Source organism: Musca autumnalis, unplaced genomic scaffold (assembly GCF_047663935.1).
Source record: "Musca autumnalis isolate F117 unplaced genomic scaffold, ASM4766393v1 scaffold_4, whole genome shotgun sequence".
NCBI classification, from domain to species: domain Eukaryota; kingdom Metazoa; phylum Arthropoda; class Insecta; order Diptera; family Muscidae; genus Musca; species Musca autumnalis.
The window spans coordinates 62,125,457-62,137,683 of NW_027411977.1; the positions used below are offsets into that span (position 1 = coordinate 62,125,457).

Consider the following 12,227-nt stretch of genomic DNA (forward strand, 5'->3'; position numbering starts at 1 on the left):
TGTAAAAAAGTCATAACCCTAATATACACTTTCATACGGGCAAAATGTGCCTCATCAAAATAATGGTAATGGAGTCAATTTAGCCATGTCCGTCCGTCTGTCTGTTTGTCTGGCTGGTTGGTGCGCACGATAACTCTCAAACGGATGAGTCGATTTGGTCCAAACTTTGGCTATCGTAATATTTTGTCCAAACTTAGTTTAGGTTCGAAGATGGGCCATATCGGTCTACTCCTTCAGGTACCTCCCCCACAAAAGTTCGAAAATGTTTGGAAAATTTGTGCGCAAGATAACTCTTGAAGGGAGTAACCGATTTGGTCCATAATTTGCACATCGTGAAATGTGTACCAGACATAGATAAGGTTTCAATATGGACTCAATCGGTTCACTCCTTCGGGTACCTCCCACACAAAATTTCGGAAAAGTTCAGTTTAGGGCCTGCCCTCGAATCGCTTTGATTTTTGTTGTAGCAACTTATATTCACTGCCCCCCATACGACGGTACAAGTTTCATCAGGGGCAAGTCTATACTTCCTGAGAAAATAGCCTGAAAGTTGAAAAACCCTGTGACAGCGTGTGTAGTGGTTGGAGCGCAAGATAACTCTCTTAACTTCGGGTAACTCCCACACAAAATTTCGGATAACTATACTTTAAAACGTGCTCTCGGATCACTTTGAGTTTTGTTAAAGCAACTTGCATTCGCTGATTCAAATGAGATGGTAAAAGTTTTTTCAGGGGCAAGTCCATACTTCTTAAGAAATCCGACCGAAAGGTGTAGAATCCCTCTATGTCACCATATGTAGTGACTGAAGAGCACGAAAACTCTCGAACTGATCAACCGATTTGGTCCAAAATTTGTCCTTCGTCATATTTTGTCCAAACATAGTTTCAGTTCGAAGATGCGCAATACCGGTTCCCAACTTCCGGTACATTCCCCCAATGTTTAAAAAATGTTACTAATATGGTGTGCACAATATCTCCCGAACGGGGCAACCTATTTACCTTCTAAAATGGCCCATATCGGTCCTCTCCTTGGGTACCTCCCCCACAAAAGTTCAACATTTGTGTCTAAGTGCAGTTTAGGGTCCGTTCGAAGATTTGAAGACCCTTGGGAAATGAATACCAATGCTGTTCGTTGTGGTCCTGTTTACAGCGATATTATGTTTTCCGTGGACTAGTCTATGCTTTCTGGCATACTGGTCCAAACTGAAATGACTAGTGGGCGCAATATCTATCGAAAAGATATGACTCCCAAAATAAATCCATTTCCATAATGGACTATGTCGGTCCATTTCTTTAAGAACCTCCTCCGCAACACTTTTGAACTTTAATCCTAATCCAAATTTTTGTCGGTTCATACGACCATAATTTTGAAAACCCCCGAAATACATAAGTTTTTTGAGAAAAAAGTGTTTCAATTTATATAGGCTGAGGGTATATCTCTGTCAGCAAAGCTGACTGATATTTTTATACCCTCAGTATTTATGCTAACGAGAGTATATACACTTTCATACTGGCAAAATGTGCCTCATCGAAATAATGGTTTTAGACCCGAAGTATGTTTGGACGAAATGTGTTTCGGACAATTTGGAGTCGATTGAGCAATGTCCGTCAGTCTGTCTGTCTGGTTGGCTGGTGCGCACTATAACTCTCGAACGGATGAACCGATTTGGTCCAAAATTTGGCTTTCGTAATATTTTGTCCAAACTTAGTTTAAGTTCAAAGATGGGCTATATCTGTCCACTCCTTCCGGTACCTCCCCCACAAAAGTTCGAAAATGTTCGGAACATTTGTGTGCACGATAACTCTTGAAGGAAGTAACCGATTTGACCCATACTTTGCACATCGTGAGATTTTTACTAAACTTAGATGAGGTTCCAAAATGGACTCAATCGGTCCACTCCTTCGGGTACCTCCCACACAAAATTTCGTATAAGTTCAGATTAGGACCTGCTCTCGAATCGCTTTGATTTTTGTTTTAGCAACTTGTATTCACTGCCCCCCATGCAACGGTACAAGTTTCATCAGGGGCAAGTCCATACTTCCTGAGAAAATAGCCTGAAAGTTGCACAAAACCCCTATGACACCGTGTGAGGTGGTTGGAGCGCAAGATAATTCTCAAACGGATCTGCCGATTGGGTCCAAAATTTGGCCTTAGTAATATTTTGTCCAAAGATAGTTTAAGTTCGAAGATAAGCCATATCGATCCACTCCTTCAGGTACCTCCCCCACAAAATTTCAAAAATGTTCGGAAAAATTGTTCGTACGGTAATTTTGAAGGGAGTGGCTGAATTGGTCCATACTTTACATATCCTAATATATCTACCAGATATAGATCAGGTTCAAATATGGACTATATTTGTCCACTTCTTCCAGTACCTCCCAAACAAAATTTCGGATAAGTTCACTTTAAGACCTGCTATCGAATCACTTTAATTTTTGTTGAAGCAACTTGCATTCGCTGCCTCAATTACGATGATAAAAGTTTTTTCGGGGGCAAATCCACACTTCTTGAGCAAACAGCCCGAAGGGTGTAAAAACCCCCTATGACACCGTGTGAAGGGGTTGGAGCGCAAGATAACTCTAGAACGGATCGGCCGATTCGGTCCAAAATTTGGCCTTAGTAATATTTTGTCCAAACTTAGTTTAATTTTGAAGATAAGCCATATCGGTCCACTGCTTCAGGTACCTCCTCCACAAAAGTTCAAAAATGTTCGGAAAAATTTTTCATACGGTAACTCTTGAAGGGAGTGGCCGAATTGGTCCATACTTTACACATCCTAATATATCTACTAGATATAGATCAGGTTCACATATGGACTATATTTGTCCACTCCATCCGGTACCTCCCACACAAAATTTCGTATAAGTTCACTTTAAGACCTGCTATCGAATCACTTTGGATTTGGTTGGACTATATTTGTCCACTCCATCTGGTACCTCCCACACAAAATTTCGTATAAGTTCACTTTAAGACCTGCTATCGAATCACTTTGATTTTGGTTGAAGCAACTTGCATTCTCTGCCTCAATTACGATAGTAAACGTTTTTTAGGGGTAAGTCCATACTTCTTGAGCAAACATCCCGAAGGGTGTAAAAACCCCCTATGGCACCATATGTTGTGGCTGGAGATCCACTTCCATAATGGTCCATGTCGATCCATTCCTTTAAGTATTTTGCTATTTAAATCTAATCAACATTTTTGTCGGTTCATACGCCCAAAAATTTTAAAACCCTCTTAATACATACATACGTTTTTTGGGAAAAAATTGTTTCAATATACGCAGACAGGCTGAGGATATAACTCTGTCGGCCAAGCCGACTGATACTTTCTTACTTGTTTATATAGATTTCACATAATTTCGGGATTTCTGGTCGGTATCAGCTGAACTATTGGGATTTGAACCAAATAACCTTTTGCAAAAATCTTCCAAATAATGTTTTCTGTAACTCTTCAGAACATTCTGAAACTTAAAAATGTTTATTTCATGTTGTTTCAGCGGTATTTTACATCACCGTGGTGCGATGGTATACACACCCGCCTTGCACGCTGAAGGTCGTGGGCCAACATCAAAATTTTCGACGGTGGCAAAATACCCCTCAGTAATGCTGGCGACATTTCCTGAGTATTTCAGCCATGTAAAACTTCTCTACAAAAGTGGTGAAGCTAATATGAATCGGGGTGCACTCATTGATATGAGAGAAGTCACCCTTGTCCCGCATGCGATGCTTGTGGAACAATTATTATATTATTTATCAAACTCTGTTCACACAGGCAGTTTATTCTCATATTTATACTAAAAACAACGTTATAGAGGCATTTTGCATCAATGACATGTTCCGAAGAGTTGTGTATTAAATTCCAGCGAATATTTCTCCAAAAAATATTAGGAAAAATTTAACAGTTTTGGAGATATAGTGCAAAATATGTACATTGCACAAATTATGGAATTTGTAGATATATGTATTATAAAATTTTAAGATATATATATATAAATTCCGAGTTCACTATTTCTACAAATATTTTATTCTTGCTCTTATCTACAAATTTGCTTCATAGGTCAAAAGAAGATTCGCATTGGTTTCAGAGATATAGACCCTAATTTCTTCAAGAAGTCCTTATTTAACCATGTTTAGATGGGGCTATAAAATCCATGCTGTATCTGACACAACAAAACCCAACTAGGGGTTTCTGTACTTTCAAAATATACTCAGTTCAAATTGTTTGCACAAGATTACTTTAAAAATGTTGCACAGTGTTATTTGGTATTGGGGGTGAGAAAATCCTTTTTTTCTGTTGAAATGTAATGATGTACAAGAATACCTAGGTACATACATACATATATATGTATGTATATGTATATTGTTAAATCCATATGCAAATATAATATTTATATAATATTTATTTATAAAAATAGAAAAACGTTTGTTTTATTTTTGTGCTTTTCAATTAAATTATGTTTTTAATTAATTATGTATAAAAATATTTTTGGGGAAATGATGTCATAGGTGTGTGAGTGTGTGCTTGTGAGTAAAATTCAATCAGATTTTCGTTTGAGGCAAATTACAAATATATCATTAATTGGAATGCTGCATTCACAGCATACAGTAGTAGCATCGACAAATACTGATTATCCACGTCGAAAGTTGTAAAAAATTATCGGACGAAAATGTTCATGGCGACAATGCGTGTTGCTTAGGCCAGAAAGTTTGCTAGTTACCCTCGTACTCATATTATGTTTTGTCCAGTGGCTCAAACAAAAGTACCTGGTTGGGTGTTAATGCCCTGAGCATCCCTGATCCAAACTTGTGGAAAGGCTTCCCCCCCCCCCCCCCAAACTTTTTCAGGAGCGATCTTCATGATGTTGAAAGAGAGAAGTTAAAATAAATTAACGGAAATCTCTAGATCAACGAGCCTATCCGGCAGGCTTGGATACCACTCACACTGATAAAGATGAGTAGGCAGTATACAGGTATACACCTTTTTATACCCTCACCATTTATGCTAACGGGGGTACATACACTTTCATACGGACAAAATGTGCCTCATCGAAATAATGGTTTTAGACCCCAAGTATATTTGGACGAAACCCGTTTCAGACAATTTGGAGTCGATTTAGCCATGTCCCTCCGACTGCCTGTCTGGCTGGAGCGCACTATAGCACTCGAACTGATCAACCGATTTGGTCAAAAAATTTGGCCTTTGTAATGTTTTCTCTAAACTTAGTTTAAGTTCGAAGATGGGTCATATCGGTCCACTCCATCAGGTGCTTCCCCCCACAGAAGTTCAAATATATTCGAAAAAATTGTGCGTACGATAACTCTTGAAAGAAGTAACCGACTTAGACCATACTTTCCACATCGTGAAATTTCTACCAGACATAGGTACGGTTTCAATATGGACTTTATCGGTGCAGTACTTCGTGTACCTCCCACATAAAATTTCGGATAAGTTTAGTTTAAGACCTCCTCTCGAATCGCTTTGGTTTTTGCTGTAACAGCTGCCACCATTACGATGGTACAAGTCCATACTCCTGAGAAAATAACCCGAAAGGTGTAAAAAACTGCTATGACACCATGTGTAGGGGCTGGAGCGCACTATAGCACTTGAACTGATCAACCGCTTTGGTAAAAAAATTTGGCGTTCGTAATATTTTCTCCAAACTTAGTTTAAGCTCGAATATGGGCAATATCGCTCCACAATTTCGGTTCATCTCTGTTTTCTCCTTAGTGTACATTCACCCCCCCCCCCCCCCTTAAGTTCAATATTTTTGTTTAAGTCCAGTATAGGATCTGCTCGAACATCCTTTGGAAATTTATACCGATACTTCTCTTTATGGTCCTGTTTACAGCGATATTATGTTTTTCGTGGGCAAGTTCATGTTTCCTGACATGGTGGTCCAAAAGATCGGAAGTTTAAATGGCGGAAAAGGGCCACACAATTCTGAAAATCCTCTAAATACACAAGAGTTGGTAAAAAAGGATTATGGTTTTGTGGCCGGTATCTGTTCGTAGATGAAAGTTTCAATTTACATAGGCTGAGGGTATATCTCTGTCGGCAAAGCCGACTGATACTTTTTTACTTGTTCAGATGTAATTCGAATTGCTTTAGTTGTAATTCGAGAATTCCATTTGTAATCCGTAACATTTTATTTGTGATTCGAGAATTCCTTTGGTAATTCGAAACATTTCAATTGTAATTCGAATTATTCCATTTGATATTTTAATTATTCCATTTGAAATTCGTATTATTGTTTTTGTAATTGGCATTGTTTTATTTGTAATTGGAATTATTCAATTTAAAATTTAAATTATTCTAGACCTTTTCACCTGTAATTCAAAACATTTGAGTTGTAATTCGAAACATTTCATTTTTAATTCGAGAATTCCATTTGTAATTCGAATTATTTTATTTGTAGTTTGAATTTTTTCCAATTGTATTTCGAATTATTCCTTTTGAAATTCGAATTACTCCATTTTGAAATTATTTTATTTGAAATTTGAACAATTCCATTTGTAATTCGAATTATTCAATTTGTAATTGGAACCATTTTATTTCTAATTCGAAACAAAAAATACAAAATATTTTTTGTATTGATTTTATTTCTGACTTTCGAATTTTGAGAATTCCATCGGTAATTCGAAACATTTCAATTGTAATTGGAATTATTCCATTTGAAATTCGAATTATTCTATTTGTAATTCGTATTATTGTTTTTGTAATTGGCATTGTTTTATTTGTAATTGGAATTATTCAATTTAAAATTTAAATTATTCTAGACCTTTTCACCTGTAATTCAAAACATTTGAGTTGTAATTCGTAACATTTCATTTTTAATTCGAGAATTCCATTTGTAATTCGAATTATTCCATTTGTACTTTGAATTATTCTATTTGTAATTTGAATTATTCCATTTGAAATTCGAATTACTCCATTTTGAAATTATTTTATTTGAAATTTGAACAATTCCATTTGTAATTCGAATTATTCAATTTGTAATTGGTACCATTTTATTTCTAATTCGAAACAAAAAATACAAAATATTTTTTGTATTGATTTTATTTCTGACTTTTCGAATTACAAATAAAATGATTCGAAGTACAAATGGAATAATTCGAATTTCAAATAAAATAATTCGAATTACAAATGGAATAATTCGAATTACAAATGGAATAATTCAAATTACAAACAGAATAATTCGAATTGCATGGAATAATTCGAACTACAAATGGAATAATTCAAATTACAAAAGAATAATTCTACACCTTTTTCACATGTAATTCGAAACATTCTAGTAACATTTCATTTGTTATTCGTTTATTATATTTGTAATTCGTAACATTTTATTTTTAATTCAAGAATTCCAATTGTAATTCCAATTATTCCATTTATAATTCGAGTTATTCGATTTGTAATTCGAATTATTTTATTTGTAGTTTGAATTTTTTCCAATTGTATTTCGAATTATTCCTTTTGAAATTCGAATTATTCCATTTGTAATTCGAATTATTCCATTTGTAATTCGAATTATTTTATTTGTAGTTTGAATTTTTTCCAATTGTAATTCGAATTATTCCTTTTGAAATTCGAATTATTCCATTTGTAATTCGAATTATTCCATTTGTAATTCGAATTATTTTATTTGAAATTACAAATGAAATCATTCGAATTACAAATGGAATAATTCGAATTACAAATGAAATAATTCGAATTTCAAATGGAATAATTCGAATTACAAATGAAATACTTCGAATTACAAATAAAATAATTCGAATTACTAATAGAATAATTCGAAATAAAAATAGAATAATTCGAATTAAAAGTAGAATAATTCGAATTTCAAATGGAATAATTCGAATTACAAATAGAATATTTCGAATTAAAAATGGAATAATTCGAATTACAATTGAAATGTTTCGAATTATGATTTGAATTCTCGAATTACGAATAAAATGTTACGAATTACAAATGGAATTCACGAATTACAACTAAAATGATTCGAATTACATCTGAAAAAGGTGTAATTACAAATAAAATAATTCGAATTACAAATGTAATAATTCAAATTACAAATGTAATAATTCCAATTACAAATGAAATGTTACGAATTAAAAATAGAATTCTCGAATTACAATTAAAATAATTCGAATTACTTGTTAGAAAGGTGTATTTGTAATTCGAAACATTTTATTTGTATTTCGAAAAATCGAAAATAAAACCAATGGAACCAAAAATTTTGTATTTTTTGGTTCGTATTTCAAACAGAATAATTCGAATCTCAAATGGAAAAATTCAATTACAAATAAAATAATTCGAAATACAAAAAGAATAATTCGAATTACAAACAGAATAATTCGAATTGCATGGAATAATTCGAACTACAAATAGAATAATTCGAATTACAAATGGAATTCTCGAATTACAAATAAAATGTTACGAATTTCAAATACACCTTTTTGGGATGTAATTCGAAACATTCCGGTTGTATTTCGAAACATCTTAATTGTAATTCGATTATTCCTTTTGTAATTCGAAACAATTTAATTGTTATTCGAAAATTCGATTTGTAATTCGAATTATACCATTTGTAATTCAAATTATCCATTTATAATTCGAATTATTCCCTTTGTAATTCGAATTATTCTTTTTGTAATTCGAATTATTCCATTTAAATATTGAAAAAAAAATCGAATTACAAATGAAATGTTTCGAATTACAAATTGAGTAATTCGAATTACAAATAGAATTGCAAATTGCAAATAAAAAAATCGAATTACAAATGGTATAAGTCGAATTACAAATTGAGTAATTCGAATTAAAAATACAAGAATTCGAATTACAAATAAAATAATTCGAATTACAAATAAATTAATTTGAATTACAAATGGAATAATTCGAATTACAAATAGAATTGCAAATTGCAAATAAAAAAATCGAATTACAAATGGTATAAGTCGAATTACAAATTGAGTAATTCGAATTAAAAATACAACAATTCGAATTACAAATAAAATAATTGGAATTACAAATAAAATAATTTGAATTACAAATGGAATAATTCGAATTATAAAAGGATAAATGCAAATTACAAATGGAATAATTCGAATTACAATTGAAATGTTTAAAATTACAAATTTAATTCTCGAATTACAAATAAAATGTTACGAATAACATATAGAATTCTCGAATTATTCGAATTACATCTGAAAAAGGTGTAGAATAATCAAATTACTACTGGAATGTTTTGAGTTACATATGAAAAAGGTGTAGTGTGCAGCATCGAAGTAGAGGAACGCCAACCCCAATCTTAATTGGGATTGGACCCAAATTGACAGCACGATACCCAAACCATGCCCTGAATGTTGACTGGAGCCACTGATACGCTGCATTTTTTTAATATCCAGCTAAACCCACTCACCTATCTCCCTCCCGATTTTTTATGGCAGCCAATCTAGGTTTTAGAATTTTTGAATCTGGACACAGATGAATCCCAACTATATAACTGAATAACATTCAACAACACATAACATTCGAAAAATCTCCAAAATTTCAGATTTAATTTACACTACGAAAGACAAGTCCAACATTTTCTCACTGCAAAATTTGCACTAATAAAAAACCTTATTACCAAGTGTACGAAGACATTAGTGAGACACTGTATATGTACATGGGGTTCTTAGAAAAAACTCTTTACTTTTTTTTGTGGATATAGAGATACTATTTTTCTGCATAAATTAAAATACCATTTTATAAAAATTAAAAAAAATGTTTAAAATTAAAATATTTATATTAAAAATTCATGCATAAATTTTAATGTAAAATTCTCTATATGTCTATTTACACAAAAACTTAATTTAAACGGAAATAAATTGAAAAAAACATGCATCAAACAATAAATGGATTTACTTGAAAACAAAAATACAAAAAAGAACATCAGGAAATAAGGACAATAAAAACAAAAAAAAACTACAAGGATGGATATCTATTTAAACAAACATACATTAAAATACAACATTTGAATAAGATTAGTGTGTGCATGTGTGTGTGTGTGAGTTAATGTTATAGTTTTGTGGATTCCACTGTAATGGTGGATTTTGGATTTTGTTGCAATTGCAGGTTTCATTTGCTGTTGCATTGCATTGTTTAGTAGAAGTAGTTGTTGTTGTTTGTCACCGTTGTCGTTGTTAGAGTTGTAATGTTATTTGTTTTGTTGTTGTTGTTGTTGTTGTTTTAGTTTGCATTCTCATTCAAAATAAAGAGATGTCTCACTTATGGTGCATATGGGAGCCAATCTTCGATATGGTATATCTTCGTTAGACGAAACATAACTTGTTGCAATACTTACCGTTGACTGATCTAATGTTGAAGTCGATGACGAAGTTTTTAGACCATTTTCTTGAATTGATTCGTTTGTTGTTGTTGTTGTTTGTGGTGGGGTGCTAACGTTTGGACTAACACCCGTTCGCATATTGCTATCGTCCTTTGGCGTTGTTGTTGTTGCTGTTTTATTTGCTAAAGTATCCTCCGGTTGTGGTGAGGTTGTAGTGGTCGTTGGTGTGGAACTTGTTGTGGTTTTAGGGAGATCTGCAAAAGGAGAACAAATTAGCTTAACTTAGGTTATAACAATACAAAGGTTTCAATAAAATAAAAATTATCCTTTTTTGAGGTAAAAGTTTGTCATGGGTTTCTTTGTGGATAAAACATGAACAATGAAGAAAAAGTTATAGATTTTGCGGATAATTTATCCAACTTGTGGATTAAATATCTTCAGTAATGAATATATTTTACACTATTTAGAAAAAGTTATAATTATCCACCATTTAGGATAAGTTATCCAAAATGCAGGATAAGTTATCCACCTTGTGGATAAATTAGCCACAATTTATGCTAAGCTATAGAGTTTGTGAATAAATTATCCACCGTTCAGGATATATTATCCACCACTCAATACAAGTTATCCACCTTGTGAATAAATAAATTATCCACCAGTTAGGATAAGATAAGATACCCACCATTCAGAATAAATTATCCACAATTCGGGATAATTTACCCACCACTTGAGATAAATTTTCCTCCATTTATGATAAATTATTCACCCTGTGGATAAATTATCCACCACTCAATATAAGATATCCACCTTTTGAATAATCCATAATTTTGGATAAGTTGTACACCTTGTGGATAAATTATTCACCATTCAGGATAAGTTATCCACCACTCAGGAAACGCTATCCATCTTGTCGAAAATTATCTACCATTCAGGATAAATTATCCACCTTGTGAATAAATTATCCACAATTTAGTATACGTTATCTACATTGTGGATGAATTATCCACCTGTTAGGATAAGTTATCCACTTTGTGAATAAATTATCCACTATTTAGGATAAGTTATCCACCATAAATTATCCACTATTTAGGATAAGTTATCCACCATAAATTATTCCCAATTTAGGTTAAGTTATCCATCATATGGGTAAATGGTCTGATATTCAGGATAAATTACCCACCTTGTGGATAAATTGTCCACCATTTATTATTAAACACCTTGTGGATAAATTATCCATCAGTTTGGTTAAATAAATGATAAATGGTGGATAATTTATCTGCAAGGTGGATAATTTATCCTAAATGGTGGACAATTTTTCCTGAACGGTTGATAATTTATCCGCAAGGTTATCCTAAATTGTTGATAATTTATCCACAAGGGATATAACTTATATTACATGGTTGATAATTTATCCTGAACGGTGTATAATTTATCCACACGGTGGATAACTTATCCTGAGTGGTGGTTAATTTATCTACAAGGCGAATAACTTATCCTGAAAGGTGGATAATTTATCCCCTAGGTGTATTATTTAACATAACTGGTGGATAATTTATCCCAAAAGGTGTTTAACTAATATGTGTATAACTTATCCTGCATATCCACCATTTAGATAAATTTATCCTGAATTGTAGATTATTTATCCACAAGACGGATAACTTATCCTAAATGGTGGACATGCAGGATATGTTATACACCGTTCAGGATAAATTTTCCACCATTCAAGATAAATTTTCCACCGTTCATTAAAAGTATCTACCTTTTGGATAAATTATCCACCACATAGGATAAAGTATACACCTTGCGGGAAAAATTGTCCGCGGTAAATTATCGACCGTTCAGGTAAATTTCCCCCCTCTTGATATTTAGAGCTTATCAAAAGGGGGAAATTTACCTGAAC

General features: G+C 33.0%; 1 protein-coding gene across 13 annotated transcripts in view; it reads right to left on the bottom strand.

Moving 5' to 3' along the window:
* The window catches only part of axo (axotactin), a 508,380-nt gene that overhangs the window by 51,062 nt on the left and 445,091 nt on the right, over positions 1-12,227 (bottom strand). For all 13 annotated transcript variants that reach the window (XM_073983728.1, XM_073983738.1, XM_073983733.1 and 10 more), the window contains one exon: positions 10,343-10,581. In XM_073983728.1, coding sequence (XP_073839829.1) covers positions 10,343-10,581 — 239 coding nt within the window. The remainder of the gene's footprint in view (positions 1-10,342; positions 10,582-12,227) is intronic.